General features: G+C 44.1%; 1 protein-coding gene across 3 annotated transcripts in view; it reads right to left on the bottom strand.

Moving 5' to 3' along the window:
• The window catches only part of LOC306821137 (C-myc promoter-binding protein-like), a 52,800-nt gene extending 28,291 nt beyond the window's left edge, over positions 1-24,509 (bottom strand). For all 3 annotated transcript variants that reach the window (XM_079339371.1, XM_079339372.1, XM_079339373.1), the window contains exons 1-8: positions 24,500-24,509; positions 10,928-11,254; positions 6,688-6,934; positions 5,280-5,349; positions 3,366-3,535; positions 1,029-1,321; positions 706-772; positions 423-481 (exon numbers count right to left, since the gene is read on the bottom strand). In XM_079339371.1, coding sequence (XP_079195497.1) covers positions 423-481; positions 706-772; positions 1,029-1,321; positions 3,366-3,535; positions 5,280-5,349; positions 6,688-6,934; positions 10,928-11,238 — 1,217 coding nt within the window. In that variant the 5' untranslated portion in view covers positions 11,239-11,254; positions 24,500-24,509. The remainder of the gene's footprint in view (positions 1-422; positions 482-705; positions 773-1,028; positions 1,322-3,365; positions 3,536-5,279; positions 5,350-6,687; positions 6,935-10,927; positions 11,255-24,499) is intronic.
• Between the last annotated feature and the right edge of the window lie 238 nt (positions 24,510-24,747).

The following is a 24,747-nucleotide window of genomic DNA, read 5'->3' as shown; positions in this document are numbered from 1 at the left end:
ACTTACTTTTTTTAACTCTTGGTTTAACAATTTGGATGAAGGTGTAACAGACAGACGGACGCCACTTGGTTGGAACTCTTTTATATTAATTTCCGTTTCCAATCTTTCTCGCTCTGTAACTTCTGAATTGTTTCTGCCTCTGAAAATCTATGCATGTCTTCTTTTACCTTCTTTTAGCTCCACTATTCTGATCTTTATTTTTATCTTCAAAGAAGTACGACCACAGGTGATCACAGATTAACTTGAGTATGAACACATAATGCTCAAACTGAGCCAGGAGCCACAGTAAACAATGAGACCTGCGTAAAGCTGAACAGATACATGCTGATCTGTAAATCTGTAAGGTGTATTCAGGGATCAATTAGCAGGATGTAAGTGTCTCTGGTGAATCTATAGAAACACCCGTGTGCAGCTGTTCTCACCTGAGCGGCAGAGGAGAGGACACGGGCTGGCTGAGCATCAAGCTGTCGTGAGGGGAGAGCTGCAGTAAAGGTGGAAAGTTGAAGCTCAAAATGCCTTCAATGAAACATTTAAAAATTCATCCATAATGTAGGATTCAAACTACTGCAGCCTCAGGAAATCCTACACAACTTCAGAAAACAACACAGCAGTCTGCAAAAAAACGATAAGTACCCATTTTCCAACATGAACCATGTGACACAGACAACCGCAGGGGATGTTTTCACGCTTCAAAACTAAACGTACCTGAACCAGGATGCGAGGCCTCTGGGAGGAAGGGAAGGGAACTTTGTGCATGAAATGAGAGATGTGCCTGGGAAGAACGAGAAGAAGAATTAGGAGGAGATGTGAGGCCAAAAATAAAAAGCGGCTGGCAGCTGAATAATCCGTCACAGAGTTACGAGCTGCAGAAAAACATGAGAGCATCCTCAGGTCAGATCAGGTGAAAATCCAATCACAGGCAAGTTTACAAGAACAACAATCCTCCCCACGGTTGATACCACTTCAAAATGTCAAAAGATTTCAAAGGTCATCGGTTAAAATAAAGATGCTAAAACAGGTGAGCTCACTTCTCGATGGGCAGGGCGTGTGGGCCCGAGATGGAGTAGCGGTAGAGGAACGTGAGGAACTTGCGGAAAGCGTCGAAGAAGGGCCAGTGGGAGAGCAGACAGATGCACTTGTTGGTGTAGACTGAGCGTGGAGCGGCAGGGCTGCTTGTGGCGCCGTTGGCGGCTGTCGGCGTCGTCTTGGAGGCGGGGGGCTTGTTGTGTTCGGGGCTCAAGAGACCCAGCTGGGAGGACTGCTGCTCAGTCAGACACTCGAGTGGGTAAGGCTCGTAGAACTGGATCGCAGCACCGTACACCTGAAACAAAGAACACGTGGAAAACACAGATCAAGACCTGCAGGTAAAAAAGGTGCAAATGACACGTTCATTTGTCTTCCTGAGTTGATTTGTTAGTTTAGTGGCAGCATTAACGTAATGCTGATGAGGTGATGGAAAACACAATGGAGTTTCCATGTGTGTCTCTTGAAATTGACTGCATGCTCTGTGCGTTTCCTTGTCTGACGTAAAATAAACCAACATAACTAAACCAAACCTTTAATTTATTTCACCTAATTCTAATCTGCAACCATCATGGAGCACATTTTTGGAAAGAAGATATTTTAAATCGTCTGGTGTCTTCAGGAGTTTACAGTCGACATTTGGACTTTCTCTCCCTCACAAAGTGTAAATTAAACCTCTTGTCATTTTTTCATAATAACATGCAGGAGGGAAAGCCAAACAGATGAAGGAGCCAGCTGATAATGAAACGAAGCAGACGCTTTAGAAACCTTCCTGCAGTGCTCTAAATCATCCCCGCGCTCTTAAATTAATGAAGAAAATCGATAGGCACAGAAAGAAAGTAAGCACCGAGTACTTTGTGTAACGGTTGTTGAACATCAGAACCGCGAGAGCCAACAGGGGCCGAACAAACAAACAGCCGGCTGGACCAAATAAATCCCCTCTGCTTACTGGAAATGTGAGTTTCACAATTCACACACGTCGACGCTAACTGGCTTATCTGCTGTCTGATGGTAACAGTCTCTCCAAAAGAGACAGATGTTACACAAGATGATGTTTGCTGATGACTGTGTGTGTGTGTGTGTGTGTGTGTGTGTGTGTGTGTGTGTGTGTGTGTGTGTGTGTGTGTGTGTGTGTGTGTGTGTGTGTGTGTGTGTGTGTGTGTGTGTGTGTGTGTGTGTGTGTGTGTGTGTGTGTGTGTGTGTGTGTGTAGTTTCATACAACACAGACTTGACTCAGCAGCAGCAGCAGAGCGCGCGGAGCGTTTGGCACCGGCGATCACTGCTGACCCCCGACTGGCCTTGTTCTGCAGAACTGCTGCCACGTAAACATCAGCAGGCTTTGGATATTATTTGTTTTCAATCAGGATTGTGTTTCACCACATAATTCCTTGATATGTGTGGACATGAGAGCCACTTTCCAAACCCACAGACCAACACAGCGAGTAGAGTTTGAAAACCAAGAATGTGTGCGTGTCTCTGTTTTAGTCCATGTGTTGTCTTTAGCTGAAGTTTAAGTTTCTCCAGGCTGCACGAGTGCTGCAGTCACATCTGTGCATCTTTCTGTTGGAGTTAAAGGCAGGGTTGGTAATTCTGGTTTAGCAGAGGGAGCGGTTATAGGTAACCTTTGATTATTGGGTGATGTCCACAAAGGGAGCCAGAGAGGCTTTTGATTGGTACTTTCCCTCCAGAACTCACGACAGGTCAGATTTTTACAGGATTACAGTAGCAAGAGATGAACGTACTTTTTCACATGATTTATTGGATCCTGTCGGGTGTGAAACCGTTTTTAACGAATAAAACAAATAGTGTATGCTGGATACTGAACTGGTTAGTATAGTGTTAGCTAGATGACAAATAACAAGACCGGGCTAAAAGCTCATCCAGGCCTCGGAGCATATATTGCTGACAGATGTTCACCCTTATGTGAATGTAAATTATGTGTTGTTTTTGCAAAATGACACATTAAGGACCCCATAAATGAGCGAGTAAAAAGGTAAACAAGTCTGCATGGTTGTCTCGTAAAAACATCTTTACGTTCTTTAGCTGTGTGTGAGGAAGTCCGAGCTAACAAAACAAACCCTAAACGTCAAGTAACAACTGTTAACCAACATAAGGGAGACGTTTTGTGACCCACTTTTCCTTCCTGCATGTGGAGTATTGTGGTTTTCACTGTGGTGTGTCAGTCTGCACCTGTATGGGTAAAGGTTACAGTACGGTGTTGAGGTCTAACAGTCACTGGTACCTTCGAACCTAAAGCTGCTACTGAGGAGTTTTCTGCTTGTGTAGATGAGAGGGAGGAAAAAGAAAGTAGAGAAGAAGACTCTGCCTATTTCCACATTTACCTTCTCTCCAGACGCTCCGGTCAGGACAAAGGTGGAGAAAACAGGGAGGGAGTATTTGGTGTTAGCTGGCCAGCACTCGATGGTGGCCCCCATGGGAAGGCAGAAGAGAGGGACGGACTCTGGCAGCGGGAAAGACTCGTAGTCCTCCTCTGGATATCTGCTGAATAAACCTGCGAGTGGATAAAAGCAGAAAATCAAACGGAGAACTCGATTCAGAGAGCCGCTTGTTGCCATCTCTCCCCTTTGATTATCAATTAACAGCCAATTTAGATGCACAACTACATTTCCAAAGGGTCCAAAATGAAACAAAACAAGTTCAAATTATTATAATCACAGCGGTGATGTAGCACTTCAGCGATCCAGGGATTCACAAAAAAAAAAAAAAAAAAAAGCCTGGCTCTGTTAAAAGCAATCAGAGCGAGGTAATCAGATGTTTTGGGCCATTCATCACTGTCAGGGAAAACAAAAAAAAGAGTGCAATCTCTCACTCTACTCTGCAGCATTTAACCACTGCATTCTGCGAGCACTGATTATGGATGCAAACTGCACAAAAACATCTTGTAGAAAACAGCTGGCGAAGGTGCAACAAGCTTTCAGATCTTCGTGGGCTCATCAGCACTGTTAATACGGCAACACAGAGACGGATCAAGAGTCTAGGTCGGTCTGATGTTTCAGAGCAACCACTCAAATAGTCTCTGTTTGTTTTTTCTGTCTGGTCATTTATTAATTTGCCAATAAGTGGTAAGACATCTATTTCTTAATCTACCAGATGTTCCCATTCACTGATCCGATCTAGTTGATAATTTTATCTGACTGACAAACACCGCTCAAAAACTGTAAATGTGATTGTTACAGGGTCAGCGAGTTCAGCAAAGATGTAGAGTTGGTGACGGGTCTGTTGGGAAGCACTAAACATGAACTTGAGTCATCTCACATCACAGTTTAAAGATATAATGATGAACTGATTGATGCAAATCAAAGAAGTAAGAAAGCATCATTTTAAAGGCTTCCTGTCACTTCTTCTTCTTCTTAACAGTCTTGTGCCCAGTGGGAAATGTGGTGCACATTTATCAGCATGTCTTCCAGTAACATATATCCACCAACAAAGCAGACTGGCTCATTGAGGATCACGCTGTCGCATGAGTGTATAAATAAAGTCAGATGTTGCAAAATATGTGTTTCCAAAACTCAGAGCTCGAAGCGTGCTGGAATCTCCTCCTGGCGTGAAACGTCAAGAAATAAACTTCAAGTCTGTGGGCCGACTCGTGCGAAACGCCAGTGAGAAACAGATAGCGTCTCTGCATTCACAGTCTGCTGCACATTCAAGACGTGCTCGACGAACAGCACGAGCCAGCCAGTCTGAGGCAGAGCCAGCAGTGTTCTCACACAATGACAGTCTGCTGTCAGTGTGCTGAACAGTCTGATGGATTTCACGGGATGCAAGTATATTATCACTCGCATTACCATTATCTGTATTGACGACCTTTTAAATCTTTTAAAGGGGAGGAATACTGGCGTGCGGAGGCTTATCATTCTGAGGCGTCAACATGCTTCAACAAGTCGGGAGTCTGCAGGAGCAGCTGTGGCAGAATGTCCTCATGCAGCCGGTTCAGTCTGCAGCAGAGCCTCCCCTCTCGACACAAACACACAGTTTAGCTGCACTGTTTTAAAATGAAACACCTCGTATTACTCTCTCAACACGAGACCTTTCAGACACAGCTTCAGTTTTCTTCTCCGTCTCAAAATGAACTATTCCCCAGAAAAGAAAGAAGAAACCTTTAGTCGGAAAACTGGGTGAAGTGTTGACATCCACCATGGTTATTTGATATCTCAGTCTTATCCGCCAGTAGCAGGAAGTTCACATCAGTATTCAGATCTTTGTGCAGCGGTCGTTTCAGGATGAGGACGGCTTACCTGCTTTGTAGGCAATCATGTTGGTTTTGGCCACAGACTTCTTGTAACACAAGTAGACGGAGGAGCCCCACTGAGAACAGGATCAGAGAGAGAAAGGTTAGCGTGCACTATTCAAAGAGAGTGAAATACTTCTTTACTGAAGTGAAAGTACAACACTGTACTTCAAACTTCACCTTTTTTTAGTAAAAATGTGACGCTTGTGTTTGCAGAACAACAACAGACCCTGAAACTCTAAACCGAGAAACTCAGTGAAATAACCATCTGAAGCTTGGTGTCAAAATTACTGATTAAGACAAAAAGTTAAATACTGAACATTTACAAGTTATTGAGGATGGACGCCCAACTTCCAGAAAGAAAAACTTACCGGTACTTAAGTCTGGGAATCTGAGTGAATTTCTTCTTCTGTGTTACAGTCGTATTATTTCAGGGACGAAAAGTCTCTGCAGCTAACTTAAGAAAAGCAACGCCATCTCACAGCCTGCTAAATGCAATACACTGTGTGTGTGTGTGTGTGTGTGTGTGTGTGTGTGTGTGTGTGTGTGTGTGTGTGTGTGTGTGTGTGTGTGTGTGTGTGTGTGTGTGTGTGTGTGTGTGTGTGTGTGTGTGTGTGTGTGTGTGTGTGTGTGTGTGTGTGTGTGTGCGCGTGTCTCAGAGTGAGTTAACAGATGAGTTTGAAGTAAAAACTGGTAAAAGCTCGTCTGAGTTAAATCAATATGTAGGTTCAGTGTGCAGTCATTCATCGTGTTTCCTCAGAGTGAACTCGTGTGTTTACAAACACGCAGCATTACTCGGGCGTGTTCATAAAGAAGCTTCAGCGTTAGCCGTGATGATACATCATCTGCTAAATTACTTTTTTAGAGTTGAGTTCCCCGCTGCACTAAATCTTCATGAAACAGGAGCTGCACGGAAATACTGCACCTGGAGTTGAAATATTCAAAATCGGGCTCCGACATCAGTCCCACTGACAAAGAAGGCGAGTTTTATCACGGGAGACTCTCCGTCACGCACCGCAGGTCTCATTACATTTACATATTCACTTTATAACACGCAATCTCTTCAAAGAAATCTAAAGGAGGCGTGCGGCCATTTACACACTTACAGTCATTTTCTGTGAGTGGAGACAGTGGACCACGCTGACACTGCAAAGACTCTGAGAGTGCACTGATGGGATTTCACGTGGTTAAGAGAGAAACCGAACACTGAAGTGAAGGCAACCAATGTACAGAGACTCTTCATGTATGAAAGGGAACACTGGGTGCGATTGTTGAATTTTTTCGTCTTTTGACACCAACATGAAATATGAAGTCTTGGTATGATTAAATAAACCTCCACTGCAGCACGAGAGTTACCTGGACTTGACCCAATGAGACCAAATCAAAGCAGGTGAAGAGCTGTGTTTCCCTCTCACCATGCTGCTGTTCAGGTTCTTCTCCACCTTGCAGAAGGTGTGCGGGGGCGTCTCTCCCTTGCTCGGGATGATGATGCAGATGTCAGTGACGGCCAGGGCGGTGTGAGGCTGGCTCTCTGGCGCCCGGCGGTAAGTGACGTAGATTCGCTGCGAGGAATTCCCGCTGATGTTTGCTGGGCGACCGGAGGGCGTGGTCTGGATGAGGTGGCAGCCCTGCTTCAGTCGCTCTTTCCACTCATACAACACGCTGTGGAGAGAGAGGTGGGGGGGTACAGACAGAACTTTACATCAATGTGCAGTTAATAGACTAATTATGAGGATTAATCAACACAACGTGCTGTAATGATCTCATTGAGCCAATTAGGTGGAGCAGCCTGTTTAAGTTGTAAACTGGGCATTTATCCCAGAATACATTTGCTGACATAATTGAGTTGATTAAACTTAATGATGGCTTTAAACCTCAAATCCAGCAAAGCAGCACTAATGTGATTAATGGAAAGATCTATGAATTCAAAACAACAAGATGGCAAGGACACACTCCGTGGAAATCTCCTGAAGAAGTCAACCAGGAGGAGCTGGATGTGTCGCTCGGACTTCACCCGAGTTTCTCCTGCCAGACTCCTTCTAGTTTTTTCTGCAGAAAGTCCGAGGGGGCTGAAGTGAGAACGCCGGAGAGTGACGTTTATGTACTGCGAATGCGACACAACCGTGCGCGTCATTGAACAGCTGCATTCACTTTTCTTCTCCTCTCGTTTGTTGATGTTGTCACTCCATTGGACGACACATAGACCTGCACTTATGAAAACGACTCAAGTGAGAAATTCTTCTTGTTGGTGTTCAGGCGTACATCCTGGAAATATCTGACGTTTTCCAGGAATTTTTTTCCAAGCGTCAAAAAGCCTTGAAGGTGAGTGTGGGATTTGTATTTCAACACTATTTACTCGTTTCACCCAACCCCACTCACTGCTCCCTCACTGCCCTGTTAAAGTCTGTGTTTTTTACTTAAAATCTTAAGTGTTGTTGTGAAAATCTATTTCCTAATAAAAACTAACATCTCTGAAAGTTGTGGATGAGTTTTTATAAAAAGAGAAAACTTTATAACGGGGGTTAAATTGAAGTTTGACCCTAAATCAAACACACTTTGACCGTCCTCTCCCACGACACGCAGGGAGATGAACGCTGACGTAAACATATTATTAACCCAGCACAGATTTACAATGAAGCACAAGAGGACACTCAAGAGGACGAGCAGCTCCACGTACAGAACAGGAGCACTCATTTTAAACATCCCTCTCTGTGCGTCCATTATGCACTTGTGCTCCATTACTGTTTGAAGTGGCGCTCAACGGGCAGCGCGTGGGACGAAAAAGAGAAAATCATTCAAAGTGGCGAGCTACAGGAGTTTTTATATGGTGCTCATCGGCGCATCTGCTCCGCTCACTGAAGGGATGAACAATTAGTGCTCAACATTTTATACTGTTATACAAGATCTGCTTTTACGATGCAGTTATCTGCAGGTAACATTCCTCTTATGAACTTTGAAATGGCTTCTGTGTTTCATAAACCAGACCTTGAAGCCTCTGCAAAAGAACTGCATGAGAAGGTCAGATGTTTATGCAGTTTTTTGTTTCCCCCTTCATTTTGTGTCTACCCTTTCCTTCTGGAGAGATTGATCTCCTCTGTGGGAAAATAAGATTATAAAACAATAAAAGACGTACGAACAACGTAAATCCAGAGTGCAGTTTTTGCAGAGCGAGGCTGTTTTTCAGGAAGCAGCAGAATATTTCTCCCCGTGACTGAGAGACTTGTGCACCTCCTCCATGTTTGCAGCTCCTCAGTTTTTGCACGACACTCTTTAATACCTTAAGCTGAAACACTTTCAGACAACTACAAGCAAAAGCTGAGATGATGAGGATTGTTTTCATCTTTCTAATTGATAAATCAGGAGGTGATGTTGGAATCCACGAAGGTGACAACGGACTTTATACCTTCTACTTTAGCAGTGACAGCGTGCTGGACACAACCTTTAAAACAGACCGTCTGAGCAGGGTCCTTATTTTCAGAGAGAGAGAGAGTGACAGAGACAGAGACAGAGAGAGAGAGAGAGAGAGAGAGAGAGAGACAGAGACAGAGAGAGGGAGAGAGAGAGAGAGAGAGAGAGAGAGACAGAGACAGAGAGAGAGAGAGAGAGACACAGAGAGAGAGAGAGAGAGACAGAGACAGAGAGAGAGAGAGAGAGACACAGAGAGAGAGAGAGAGAGAGAGTGTGAGTGTGGCTGCTGACTGAAGTGATCATGAGTTGGCATGTGTCAGTGTTTGGCTGGATTACCACCTCTGGTTCCCGGTTGAAACCTTAGAGGTGCGTTTGCTTCTCATATTCCTCTCTAGTCTTCGGTGTTCAATGAAGATAAATTGATATTAATGTGAATTGGTAGGAGATTATCACTCTGTCTAACACTTAGATGTAGACATAAGTAAAGACGGATGATGTCTAGACTTGCACACACACACACACACACACACACACACACACACACACACACACACACACACACACACACACACACACACACACACACACACACACACACACACACACACACACACACACACACACACACACACACACACACACACACACACACACACGTCAGCCTCCCATTAGTCCTACTGGTGTCGGTCTCTCTGAGCTTTCAGCACACAAAGCTGCTGATAGTGTGTGAGCAGCGTCAGTGCCTGATAAGCACTACACTCTGTGGAGTCAGAGGCCATTGGAGCCTCCTTAGCATTGTCACCACCCGCCTCTGCCAGCCTGAGGTGTGAGAGCACTAAACAAACACTATTGGATTCCCATACTTCAAAAGATGTTGCTGAGGAGGAGACCTGTGACTGCTGCTTCGCACCGTTTCACTTTTTTGTTGCGGAAAATCACAATGGCGGAACGGCTGCAAGGCAGACAGAAAACTAGCTGCTGTGGAGAAAAAAAAACTGCTGCACAGGACGAAATGTCAGAGCACTTTCTTAAAGCGAAGAGCACTTCAGCACTCAAGAGCAGACGTGACATGGACCACTTTTTAAAATGGGTCCTGTTCCTCTCACTGGAAGAACAATGTTGACACTCTCAGGAACAACAACACTGTTTGATAATCATTACTTGTAATGAGACAAATAACAGATACAGCGTGTTCATGTTGCAATACATTCATTACTACATCAAGTGGACAAACAGGCTCAGAGTTGTCCAGGAAATGTCTGAGGAAAAAGGACATCATCAACGGAAATCGATGTTTTAAATAATTCAGTAAAATGTGAATTAGCATGATTCTTATATTCGGCTTTTTGAAGACATATTCTGCATAGATGAGGAAGACGAAGAACTGCAGCATCAAGGCGTATTTTAAAATGTGCTTCAGACCCTTTTCATCTCCTTACTATGTCAAACAACGCGTAGAAACTCCTCCAGCTTAATGTAGAAGAAGCTCTGTGAGACTAAGGGTGCAAATGTGTTTGTGTTTCTTTAAATCACTGTGGTGAGTTCTTCTGATCATTCAGCCGTTTAAAGTTTATTTGTATTATTTCCTTCAAAGGCTGAGCCAAGGAGAGCTGCTCCTGAATGAAGGGATATTGATCCCCCTCTTTTCTTTTCATTAAACCTTTTTTGTCCTCGTTCTACATCTCATCGATTCTGAACATCTTACTTTTACAGCCACTGTGAGATCGGACCTCAGCTCATCTCTTCATCGTGTAGAAACGACGTCGTCTCAAACTCACAGTATAAACTCCATCATCAGTGACATGCTTTAAATGTGAGCTAGAGCACGCAAGAGAGAACGAGCAGGGAGACACGGAGGCGTGTGATTGGTTCATCAGATTGGTAACTGGTGGCAGACGTTGAAGTTTTTACAAACTGATACAGATGGTGGATTTTCTTTATTCCTTTTTCAGAGCGCCTGAGTTATTAATTTCTGTCAGGACCTAAAAAGACAATTTCAAACAAAATCTTAAATGTTATATTATATTATAATAGGACAGTAGTCACAGGATAACTGCGATGTTTATCAAGTCTTCATCTTTTATCCTGCTGACTTTTTCTTCGGACAATAAACTTGGATTAAAGGCACAGGACATAAACTCCACCACCAGGGGGCTCTCAATCAAAACAACACCAAAAGATGACATCGAGCTGCTGCTTTTGTTTGGATCGCTCCAAACAAAAGCTTAAGACTCCGCTGATTCTTACCCCAGGTCAGTGAGCGGTGGCTTGTCGCGGCCTCGCCTGTAACACAGAAAGATCTGAGGCGCCATGAGGCCTCCGTTGTTAAGGTCAGCCGAATGGCCGGTTGGCGTCTCCTCTACACACGTGAAGCCTGGCGGCGCCTCTTCGCCCATCGAACGGATCACCACCGCCACATCGGTGATGGGTGCCTTGGGCTTGGCGGTCTTGTGGCAGACGTCATCAAAGTGGATCTCCTGGTCCAGTGGCTTGGACGGGTCCGTCAGACCGGCAACCACAAAGTAGTCGGCTACACGAGGGCCTTTGTCCTCCATCATTTCCCATCCCCGCCGGCTGCCTGCACACATACAGAGAGAGAAGGGAGAGACAGCGGGGAGATTGATTTTCATTGTTGTAGCAGGTACAGGCGGTTCTTGCGCCCTTGCTACGGCAGTAAAATAAAAATCTGACAGTCATAAATCTGACTCAGCGGAGGACAGTGGAAGGGCAAACGAAAAGAGAGGGACTTCAATTAGGTACCAAGCAGCCATTAACAGTTTAAACAGGAAGCTGCCGGTCTTTGACAAAATCAGTTTGAGTTCACGTGATCAGCTCAAAGTTCAGCGTCCCGGCTCAAGGTCACCAAACACGAGGGTCTAAAAAAGGAGAGTTTTAGGGGTGTGAACCAGCACAGACTCTAGTATGCATGTGAAGAAGGGAGCAGAGAGGCGTTTCTTCACACTTGACATTTTGCCCCAATTACAGACTCGCTGCACATTTAAACCTGCTGATGAGAAGCCCTGTGATATCACAGAGGCCACTGAGCTGGGAGGTGAAAGCCAAACAGTAGTTTCCTTAATCTGTCCTAAGACGGGCATGTCAAGACTGCACAACACCATCCTAGCTATTCTGCAAAGGCGGACAGGTACACTGTCACGACTTGAAGCTCATCTTAGTGAGTGACTGTTTTTTCCCCCACACACATATAACCACAGAAATCCACATTGATATGAGTAAACACTTTTCAGTCTGACAGTGGTTCTCTGGTTGAATCTCAAACACACATCCACAGGAGGGAAAACAGTGTTTTGCCACTTTTTGAATAAAAAAACAATCCGAACATGTTGTTAATAAAGTTCATCTTCACCTAAGTCCCCAAAAATCCCAAAAGATTTTGGTTCCTGCATCAAACCAAAATGTAGGAGTATTGTTTCTTTGATGAGAACTGGTTTAAAACGTTATGCTTCATTCAAAGAAAGACTGAACTTATATGTTGTGTTGTTTTGTTGAGGTATTTTAGTCAAACAGCTTCCAGGCTAAAAAGGAAAAAAAAAAAGCTGGGACTGTTTCAGAGCTCGCTGAAGCTTGCTCCATCACGTGCTGCAGAAACATGAACATCTGGATGAAATACAGAGATTTGAAGGGAGTCCCCCTGTAAAAACACTCCCTGCTGACACAGTCTCACCCACACAGTCATTTTAAAGGCAGCAGATATGGCACTTTTAGAGTTTCTGCTCAGTTTAATAATGGATGATTTAAGTGGACAAGCGCAGTGATTCCAACCATATGCAGTGTGAGGGCGTACTTAGCGAGGGGCGTTAGCGGCTCTTAATGTATGGGCTCAGGAGAAAAGGCTGCAAACTCCAGTCTGCGTGATGTCATGCTTCAGACCTCAGCTGCTGAGCGACTGTCCGGCCTCTTCTTATCCTCCTTCACAGTCCATCATACACTGCTTTAAGTCAAGAACAGATCTAGTTTGACCTCGACCCGAGAGTCTCCTCGGTCTGCACACTCTGATTCTTGGTTGAGTGTCATCATCTGCAGCGTGTCCTCGTCACACACATGTTGCTGTTTTGGCTGCCAAGAAGCAGAAATATAAAAACAGTAGAGTTATCCTTTGATTCCCACACCCTCGGGTAAAGGGTGATTAACGTGAATCTAACAAAAGCTGGGTGTTTATTGATTTATTGAAATGATCTTTGCAGAGAACGAGCCAAAGCTTGTAACCAAACAAAAGACTCATTTGTGTATCTTTCTTTGATTAGCAGCTCCAGCTATTGGCAGATGGTGAGAAAACGCTGGTTCACTGTGTCCTGGCTCCTGCACTCGGATTACAAATGCATGTCATCATTTCCTCACAGTGAGAGGCTGATGAGGAGACAGTCAGCAAGCTCACTTTCTGGTCAGCCGTGATAACACAAGACAAGCAGGGAGGTGAACGAGCTGGACGTAGACCACCGGTGGTCCTTTTAAACCCCTTACTGCTCCATCGACCTTCACACTCTTTGTCAGTGGTCTATACTTCAGTACGACTCTGGAGGTTGTTCTTGTAAGTCTGTTTTGCACATGCAGACCTCTGCGGCTCTTATTAGATTACTGATTTGATAAATGATGAATGTGCTGAATCTGATTGGACTGAAAAGGAAGCAATAGTAAGTATATTGGTTCAAGTCAATGTATGGGCACAAGTGTAGACTTGGGTTGGGTTGCTGGTTGTTGACTCCTAGAACATTGCTGAAGTGCCCTTTAGCAAGGCACTGATCCACAGGATGCGTTTATTCCTGGCCTATGTTTGTGCAGCATGTTTGAGGGTAACAATTAAAGTTTGTCATAGGCATAGACTTTTTGGATCAGACGTGAAGGTGAAGTTATATGTTGAGAATATTATCGGTGAAAGCTTCACATGTGCATCGGCATCCTGAGCCAAGGAGCACAACACGGAGCAAACTCCTAAATGTTCCAGCATGAGAACATGCTGGATGAACACTCAGAGGACAGGATGTGGGACACCTGCTGGCTTCTCTTTTAGAAAGAGTCAGGAAGTCGAGATTGAGCAGAAAACACAGGACTGAAAATGCTAAATAAACTCCTCTCTCATTTCAAAGCGGAAAAAAAAGTTCAGTGCAGGCTGAGAACGACAAACTCAGCACGTTTAGCTACGTTACACAAATATTGGTGGATGGGACAAGCAGATATTACTTTTGCAGCTTCCGGTTTGCTCCCAACACTCTCCTCCATAAAAAGTGTGTGGAAAGGCTGACAGACGAGGAAGAAGAGGAGAGACTTTGATGTGTTTGTGGTCAAGTACAAGGTCATGTGGTCACATTCTTGGGTCAGCCTGTGTGGTTTTTGTTAAAAGCAGGACAAGCAAATTGAACTATTATCCAATCTTAGTTCAATTGATCTCCAACTTCTTAATACTAATAAGAAGGACGTGAAGTGTATGAAGAAATGACATCATGCATAATAAAAGGAGGGGGAGGAATAACACAGGGTGTTGGCTCTTCCAGCAGCTTTCTCATTTCTTGCTAATGCCTGCTTCTCTACGGAGCCGGAGGGTATTGTTCATGCAACATCCAGAAAGTACAGTTAACTCCTCATTTATTACAAAACTGTAACAACAACAACAAGTCGACCTCCTTTATCACAGGCCTTTGGAGGGAACGCATAGTGGAGAGCTCTGGTGTGTGTGTGTGTGTTTGGGTTACACTGACCACACAGCCACATGACGGCCAAAGAATGATACTCATCCTCGCCGTGCTGTCACACGGCTAAAAATACAAAGCAAACCACCACAGCAGCAGCAGCAGCAGCAGTGTGGCAGTGGTACACATTACATAAGGTCTGCATATATATAAACTGCATGTGTGGGTCTGTCTTTAACCCTCTTTCTCTGCCTGGCCTACATCTCAAGAATAAAAGAAATCAACATTGCTGAGTTCACCAAGGAGACATGGAGGTGATGAAATCATTCAGCTTATCCACTTTCACTCAGGTCAGATTTACACAAACCAACATTCAAGGATTCCTGCACACTTAACACATCCTAAAAGACTGCACGGAGAGCAGCAAAGGGAAAAAAACATTTGGAAACAAACTCAGCATGTGAAAATATGACATTTCTGAAGGAGCCCTGGATCCCTGACCCGTGCATTTACCCAATCAAAAGACACCGCCTGTTGCCCTGAGATACGTTGCCATCAGTTTTGTGGGTTAGTAAGGTTTACACGCTCAGAAGACAAAAGGAGAAATGTGATTGACAGAACAAAAACTCTGTGCTGAATAAAAGATCAAACTTGCAATTATTGGAACGATTTTGATTCAGACTTTACGGCTGACATGCATGCCTCAATAAAAGTTGAATTATTGCACATCATTTTATGAAAGTCATTTTGAACAATGTGCTCACATCCTGCACATTAGTTTTGCATATCCTGCAGGTCTAGTAACCAGACAATTCACCAGGAAAAAAGTGTGCATCTGCAGGAACAGATGCAAATAAAACACAAGCAAACAGAAAGTCTTTAGTCTAAAAATATGTCCACATAAACAATATCAATCATGTTGACATCTATGGTATCTGTTCATCATTCCCAGGAAGAAATGTCTGAAGAATTTCCCTCGGGATCAATAAAGTATCTATCTATCTATCTATCTATCTGATCACAAAATCAGTGAGGGGCAAAGCAGAGAAAACTCAGCAAGCCTCACGTTTTTCTAGAAGTGATTACAAGGATTTATGGGAAAAACGGAGCCATTAAGAGACTTTGTCAGACTGCACTGAGTGAAATGCAGAACAATAATAGTTTTCAATTTCATACAACGTATTCAGAGTGGCATGAATTAACTAACCCTGAGGGGTATAAATGTGTTGAGGAGAATCAAAGAGCTGAGGAGGCAGAATCTGTTGCTTATTCACTTCATCTCGCTCAGATCGTCACTGGATTCCCTTCACGGAGCTGCATGCAAAAGATGCAGAGCCGTGACTCACGCCCTGCCTGACACATACGCAGAAAAATCTGCTTCAAGGCTTAAGTGGTCTAATCCAAACATCTTAATTTGCTGGCTGCCCTACTTCTCCCCTGGCAGACTGAACTGGGAGGGAAAACTGGACTTGGTCAGGAGGTAAACGCCCAGAAAGAAATCAAAACTGAGTCATCTTAGCAGAAAAAAAAACGAGCATTTAAGACAGGATGTGCTCAGACTGCATCTTTAAGAGGTCACTGAGGTCTTTCACACTGGTCCTACAGCACTACGGATAATATTTATATGTTTCTAAATGATTTATGGCGAGGGTGGATTCAGCAAAAAATGCCTCAGGAAACAGTTTTCCCCGAGATGTTGCAGACTATTTGTCTTTGTAAAGCTGAAACCAGCACATTCAAAGATGTGGTTAACTTGCTTTAAAAGGTGCTCCATTACATGACACAGCTGGATGCACTGATTATCAGGGATTTATATGATGCTGTGCAGTGATCCCACAGTGTAGAGAGCAGAGTGGGAGCCAGAGAAGCACACATGAACGGGCCGGGTGCCAGAGACAAAGACAAAGCTTCCCAGCCTAAAGCGGCTGACTTCTAACCACAGGGGGACGTCAGGGAGGAGTTCGATAAGATGTCCAGACTCAACAGGCCTTCAGTCTCTTCCGCCAGGGTTTTTATTTAAGCAAACGTGTCAGGGGAATGATTTCCATCTGTCCTGAGTTCACGAGAACCGGAGCCAATGAAACTCACCAAAGGGACTCTGGCTCGAGGCTCTTAAAGCCCCCCGGTCAGCGCTCTGGGCTGCAGCTGTAAAGACAGCGAGCGCAGACACAGCCACAGCAGGGCAGACACGTGGAGGAGGTGAAAAGGAATGTGCTCAAGAACATAAACACCAGCCCGTAGGAAGCCCCACCAGCCAAGCATCTGCTTCAAGTTAGACCAGAGCAGAGGGCGTTTGGCTCTTGTTCCTTTTTAGCAACATCAGGTCATTTCACACTGAGGAAGAAAGATGACCTCTATGAGAAATGCATCCATTTTCAAACTGTTATCTCCACACGTTGCAGCTACATCCTTTGGCACAACTCATTGAAAAGCAATGGAGCTACAGCTTCACCAGGATTAACAGCATCTTTTAAATTCACAGCTCCAAAAAATAAAAATAGAAACAGAATCATAAAAGGAAGCCAACTACCCACAAATGACTAAGAAACAAGCTTTAGACTCTAACAGAAACATTTCTATGATATATGTTTCACTAAATGCATCAACAACAAGCTCTGCTGGCTTAACTACACTTTCCCAGGAAACACCTTCGGTCTAATTAAAACCAATTAGCAGTAACACTGACTTTAATTGCTTTGAGATGGAGTAAATGTATGTATGAGACTGTATTCATGAGAGGGAATCAGGGCGCATTAACCTTCTTCAACACACTTTCTGTTGTTAATGAGGTATGAGAATGTTTATGTGTTGGAATCCTTAAGTAGCTGAGCTTTCTTTATAGTCACAAACAGATTCTCCCACGGGGACTATTAACATCAAATTTACCTTCCAACCTCCCGTCATGTAGAAAGAGTTGTTCAAGTAGCAAAGAAACAATGAACACGGTGTTTGTCTGTTTTGACCTGCAGCTCAGGAATACTCCGATGCAAATGGAGATAAAGACACGACTGTTCTGAATCCAGACATCACAAACAGACATAAACGTGTTATTAGCTTTCATCAATCAGTGCAAAAGGTCACAGCACATCATGGGTTTGTTTGAGTGCAACAGCTGTAGATCATTGATTGTACAGTCTATAGACCTGTGTTTACACTGAAGACAAGGAAATAGTTGTGCAAATAAGGTAAGTTATTTTTGTTTTACCTTTAAGGACAGTAAATGAAATCAAAGTTGAAGTTGAGTTGAGTGTGATGCGAAGGTGTGATATGATGCATTTTTCATCTTCAATTTTCTCTCACAGCTCATCCAAAATATGTACAGTCCTGCGACATGGCTCCAAATCTGCTTCAAAACCAACCAATAAGAATCAACAAACTAGTGGAAAAAAAATGACAGTGTGTCACTTATCTTACAAATTCAATACTTGTTCGATGTTTGACACAACTGACCAACGAAAAGATGTAACACGCCAAACATGAAGTAGAAGACCTTCTGAAGGAAGGGTTGGCAATTTTTTAAGAACTAGCATGATTTTGAAAGAAGCATTCCCTCAGTGCTCCGTCTGCAGCCACCCCCTCCCCTCTGTGCTCCCTCTAAAGCCACGCCCCCTCACTTAAATGCATGAGCGCCATTGGTCCAGAAGCGGACCTCAGCTCATGCTTTGAGTGTGGGCTAAGAGTATACCTGGAGAAATTTACCAACCCTGCCTTTAAGCAGCTGGCATCTTCAGAGAATTCGTATTATTTTATGAGCTTTTTTCCAGATCTGTATCACACGTTTACGTAGAAAACAACATGTTTCTGTAAAAATCATTCACTGATGCTGTGACAGAGTGGGCGAGACTGTGGATTTGTTTTGAAAGTTGATGGTATTAAAAATCAGCAGCATCACTTTAGTGTTTCCCATTATGGACTACTATTTCCATCAAGAAAATTCCCTTGGGGAAACAAGTAACCATTTTTATTTTTCTCTCATCAGTCCCACTCAGGAGACTGACAGAAGACACATCCTGGATAACCTAGTTTATGGGACTTTCTTCTCGTATTTAAAGTCCCCTGAAGTGTCTGAGCTTCGTGAAATGTACAACAACAAAACACTGTGTGAAAACATGCTGCTTTATTCACTGAGGACATCTGCAGCTCTGCACATGAACTCTCCTTGACCTCTTATTAAAGCTTCAGAGTGAAAGCACTTCTCAGAGCAGCTGGAGCATGCTCGCAGTCAGGTCACTGATGTTTCATCCATTAACACTCACTTTCTGTTCCTTTATGTGTTGAATATACAAATGATCATTCAGCTGTTAATTATAAAGAGAGGGAGGTCAATGGGTAGAAAAAAAGAACAGCTGAAGAGTTAGCAACTTGTGCCCAAACATGAATGTGTTAAAAGTATATTAAGGTGCTTCTGTGACAAAAGAGGGGGGGGGGGGGGGGGGGGGGGGGGGTGTTAGGGGTTGGGGGCAGAAGTAGTCTGCACGAGTTCTTGAGCCACATTTCAAAATCTGTTTTTAAATTCAGCGCAGGTTTTAAGACAATCCGTCTCTCTTGGTGGGAGTGGGAGACTGATGAGTTTGTTATGGATAATTAAACACACACTGTGATAGATGGGGATGCAGCAGCAGGGGAAACGGCAGTGATAGACTTTACCGCACAGCGACTGATCCCATTAACATCTATATCTGAAAAAAAAAAAAAAACACAAAGCAAATATGATTAACTACAAACAACCAAAGCACAGACGTACGGCTCCTACACACACAAAACATCGCTGTACTCATTATATGACAATACCAGCGTTCATAAAATCACTGCTGCCAATATTGCAGGAAGAAACCAATACAAAGAAACCATCTCAAAGTCATCTTAAATGCATTGGAGCATGAAAGGTCACACAGTTATTGTTGCTCACTGAAGAAATAGAAAAAAAAGTTGCCTATTTGCAACTTATCTGGGACTTTATTCCACAAAAGTGACAGCTACTTGAAAATCATGTCCAAACTGCCTCCACATAATGTTTATATGGATCACCTGCAGGGATTGCATCTCATCTGTCTCATGGAAGACATAAGCTTTAAACTCTTTCTACAAATGGATCCATCAACATGACACAAGAGAGATGCATTTAATTATAACAGCCTTACAATGAGAACCGTACAGCAAAATGTCTGATTTTGAGGTGGTGAAACCTGGGATAAAATACTCAAACATCGACTCTGCTAGAGAGGTTACCATCCTGGCTCTGGTTTCAGTATCAGCACAGAGAAATGAACGCCATGTCTCCGGGAAACCCGATCTCATCAAGCTGCCTCTTCCAGCTCGGGATAAAACAGTCCTACACATTTGATTCTCCATGTGACGTCTTTTGAGCTGCAGCTTGTAAACATTGGAGGCTGGCAGGTCTGATTTAGTGACCGCCCACTTCACTGTGAATGATGAGAGCGAGTGGGAAAAGACCACTGGGGAGTAATCCTTTATGTGTGCGAGGCAGGTAGACCACACGCAGCAATAAAACAAGAATCAGACGATTACAGCCCTCACCACATACAAACATACAGAGAACACCAAGGGCACCGGATGGCTTAGCGGTTATGTTGTACGCCCCATGTATGGAGGGAATAATCCCAGTAGCAGCGGCCGTGGTTTTGAATCCGGACTTGGCCCTTTGTTGCATGTCATCCACCATTTTTACCTCCAAACATTTTCCCTCCTCGGCTGTCCTGTCTAATAAAGGCCACATTTATACCTTGGTGGATAAAATATCTTTGAACAAAATGTACACAGTTGAGTCGAGTGTTCACATGTTGCTCTGTCCCTGCCTGGCATATATTTACTTACTCTGGTAGTCTGACCAAATGCCTGTCTTTAAAACTGAAAGTAACATTAAGCAGATTCTACACACACACACACACACGCACGAGATGTATATCTTTTTGTTCTGGCAGACGACTCTGCTGCTATCTCCCTTTAGATGACGAAATCGGTGCAGAACGCCAAAAAGAACCAGATGCCACCCACCAACTGAGGACACGTCCTGCCTTTCTCCCTGCAGACAATACTCTCTGAGCTTACAGCTAATTAGTGTTTGTGGATGGTTCTCCCTGGGAACATGAAATCCTGCCCTCACTCGTTCTTTGAACAAATCCTTCACAGCGTTCTTTCACTGAATTGTCGGCTACATTGCATAAAAGCGGTAACCAAGACGTGCTGCGACCTTCAGGCCGACACAATATCCAGCTTTGATGAAAGAATATTTCACATCACTGAAGCGTCAGCTGTGACTTCATTAATGAGGAATTACATTTTACACTCTGTTCTTGAACGTGCTACACACACAGGCTGACACACGTCCACCAACAGGATCCTCTGGACCGTCAGTGTGAGGGGGGCTGCACACACCGAGCGCTCCTGAGCTGCTGGGGGGATTCAGTGCCTTGCTCAGGGACACATTGACAGACAAAAAAAGGATGATATGTGGAAGGGCTAGATTGGTTTCCTGGCGCATTTGCTGGTGAAGAATCCGCAGAGAAGAAACTACAGAAGAAAATTTGCCAACACTTTTGTGCTTGAACTCAGACGGCTCACCGTTCAACTCTGCATGGCAAATCTCTGAAAGATTATGTGTGGCAGCGTGGACTACAGAACATTTTCTCCCCTTGACAGTCGAGAGCGAGTGCTATGACGACCTCTGACTTCATATCCGACATCATTTAAACAGAGCGAACTGTAGACGTAGCTTATACTAGATAAATACGCCATTTTAAAAACACAAGTGGGACGTCACTTTGTAAATCACAAGAGGTGCCGTGGTAAAGAACAATGTGAACAATTCTTAAAATAAGATTGAATTCAACACGCTTCAACTCAAGAACACCTATGTGGCATATCTACTGTATCTTGACCAAATTAAGAGTTTTACATTACTTGAAAAAAACTCCAGTTGAGTAAAAGTACAGAAAATGTTTGCATCAATAAGATATACAGAGCAGGATTTTCCTCCTACAGCCCTATGAGGCCTCAATCCACATTTATAAGAGACACAGTCAATGTTTGTTTTGTATTTAATGAACCGAGAAACACTGCAGAAGACCAAAAGAACTCTCACTCATTTCTTTTAGCGTTAGTGTTTTCCTTCTCTCCATTACCCCCTCTGATTAGAAAGTTACAGGTGAATAAAACAAGTTTGCACTCAATGTGATAATGTGAAATCATGAATATGCTGTATTATAGTTTTATATAACCAGTATGACAGATAGAAAAAGGCTACGAGTTCCTGCAGCTTTCAGTGTTGTAATCACAACGCATCACTGCTGCAAATAATTCAACATGTCTCCATATCTCTGCTACAGCGCCTCTACAAAGCAATAATAAAAACAAAACGCTGGTCATACTTTCCTTTACTTTGTGTGAACGTCTGACTCGTTTTACACAGAGGGTGTCCACGGTGAGGGATCAGAGTGCAGTGGTTGGTCTTGGGGTGCACTCACACTAAGGAATGTGTACTCTGCCCAGGCACGTTTGACCCCTGAAGTCCAGTTCCTTTGGCTCGTGCGAGAGCTCTGTCCCGTGCTCCAGCAGCATGTTACACTTTCTTGGCCCAGGCACGGTTGTGAGAGGTGGACTGGGCCCAGTACGGTTACTCACGCACACAGGTACGCACTTTGGACATGGCGTACAATCAATCAGGCCTCGTCTGGTTGGGCCTGGAGCAGTGTGAGTGCAGGCCAGCGGGGTACGGGGCAACTGGTCTTAGTAGGAGTGTGCTCTTTGTCAGCCCAATAATCAGTATTCTTGCAAAAACCTACAAGGCTGGGAATCAGTGAAAAGGTTTATCAATAAATATTCCTTCCTTTGATTCTCTGGATGTTACATCTCAGCCCAGATTAATTTCCTCTGACACACTCACACATCACCAAAGCATCTACAGGGTGAGCGTCCACACACACTGCAGCTGACAGCTCCATGACGGGGAATTTGCTGCTCTGCTTTGTTTATGTACACAAAAATTACGTAAGTCGGGAATAATACGCGGCCTCAGGTATTAAAGCTGCCTCTGCCACAGGAGGTGACATGTGGTGTCAATAACAGGTGGACAGGAAGCATTAACCCTGAGGCCGGTGTCAGGGTGAGAGGAACCAGGGTGACTGAGCGTACATGAGGTCTTCAATCAGCCGAGCACACACGTCTAGTCCTCTGATCTTTTACTCACTGTCGTAAATCTTCTTCTTGGATCTGCACGAGACATCACAGCTTACAGTTGAGCAATCTATGCAGCCGGTTTATGCCATTTGGCTCTCGCTGTATAGATGACAGTGGCTTCTCTTTTTCCTCTCTAGCATTCCTTTAAGGCGCCCTACTGCCCTCTCAACATGAACAGACACGGCAGAAAGACTTAAGAAAAACACCCTGTCCATCACAAGCATAACAACACAACCTGGCCAGGAGAAACTCCATGACATGTGAAGGGACTAAGACTTGAATAAAAACCAAAAAAAAAAACAAAGTAAGGCCACGCAGGCAGGGGATTTACGGGATTCCAGTGTGGTTTACCTTGCTGGAATGTGGACGCTGAGGTTTTTTTTAAATCACAGTCCTTGAAAGTATTTCTGTCACATATGTGATTTGACTAGACTTGCCTGTCCTGTGCGACACCACTAAACGATGCAGAGGGGAATTCTTGGGGAAGCAAAGCCTCAGTGTGTCAAAAACCCTGATGGCAGCCGTCACCGCTGTGCGTGTCTGAGGTCTGATGTCAGAAAAGAAGCAGTAAATATACTCGAGCTTTGATTCCGATTCCCAAAACTTTTCAGACAGAAATATCTTTCTGTGACGCATGCACCGCAAGCACAAGTGCACACATTCCTCAGACTTACTCAGCAGCTGTTTTGCCAATACTGTGTTAATATAAGAATCCAGTTTGAATGGCGTCCGATCGTTGAATTGCACCTCTCCTGAACTCACCTGCTATAGCTTTTATCGGCTGGAGGTCAACCAAAACATAAGAGATCCAGACAGACGACAGGGTCTCTGCAGACACAGTCCCTATAAGTTACAATTGAGCAGCGTTTACTTAGTGTAAGTCCAGCTTTAAATTGACATGCAAGTCTTTTATCCTGCAAGCAAAAATGTGTGAATAAAGCCGGAACAGACTGAATATCATCCAGCCTCGTATATCATGCAACTTAAGTAGACTGGAAACTTGCATTTGTGCTGCACACATCTGCTCAGCTGTGTTTCTCTGCAACATGTGCTGCAGACATTGTTGAGATTTGACACACCGGCAGTGACAGCCTTTTAATCTAGACTTCAAAATGCCTCCCAACACACGAAGACATGCACTCACTCACCTTTGCACATTTTGTACCACTGCCTCAAAGCAAAGTGCAATGAGAGGCAAACTCAAATCTGAAAATATCCTCAGGCAAAAAAAAAAAAGGTCTGGGGGGTGGGGTGCACAGTACAGGGACAAGGTTAGTGTTTGGGGGTTATTTTTAGTCCTTAACGACCTCACGCTATAGTGGCTAAAGCAGTCATGTATCACCTGATGTGAAAATGTGGTGTGACTAGTGGGGTCGTTTAACATCACGCACAAACAGCACAGGTGATTAAAGCAGTCACGATGTGGTGGTGGTTGTAACAACAACCTGTGGCGCAAGCAAGCTAGCAGAATCACACTGATCTCCGGGGATGAAACAGAAACAGCGAAGAGGAGACATCGGGTCAAATAAAAATTATAAGCGATGACGGCAGACTTTGTCGTGAGCGAAAATGAGTCCCGGTTGCAACACGAAACAAACAGACAACATGAGTGAGAAAGCAAGAGGTAGAACACGGGATTTTTCAGCTTGTTTTTCAGCTCGTAAACGAGCAGCAGTGTGGTTAAATCCGCTCCGTCACGATAACGGTTCATCATTCACTCACCTCGCGCACAACTTCAACCGGTGTCGTCTAACGGTTTCGGCTCATTTCAGCAGAGTCGGTGAAGAGAAGTGTGTCGGTGGGGGGTTTTTTTCCTCTTTTTAAATTTTCAGATTTGTTTTTCTTTTCTCCTGTTTAGAGAGTAAAATCGCCGGGCGAGCCGTCTTCTGTCTTGTCAGTCTGTCAGTCACTGAGCGGAGCCGGCTGCCCGCTCCGCCGCCATCTTGGTTGTGATGGGAATCCGCCGTTCAACCACAACCGGCCGCGCGCGCACAGAAACACACACACGCACGCACGCGTACATACACGCACATACACACACACCCTCGTGTCTCCTGGGTGGCAGGTTTACATCACAGTGAGCCTCTCCCTGCAGGGAATATCTCACATAATCTCCTGCTGGTAATTATATCATCTCAATGTTACAGTCACTACATCTTTATTTATTTATTTATTTATTTATTGACCTAATTCTGATACCGACTTCGATAAACGTCACTGTATTGT

The sequence above is a fragment of the Symphodus melops genome (genome assembly GCF_947650265.1).
Source record: "Symphodus melops genome assembly, chromosome: 3".
Taxonomy (NCBI): domain Eukaryota; kingdom Metazoa; phylum Chordata; class Actinopteri; order Labriformes; family Labridae; genus Symphodus; species Symphodus melops.
This window is presented reverse-complemented; position numbering and strand designations above follow the sequence as displayed.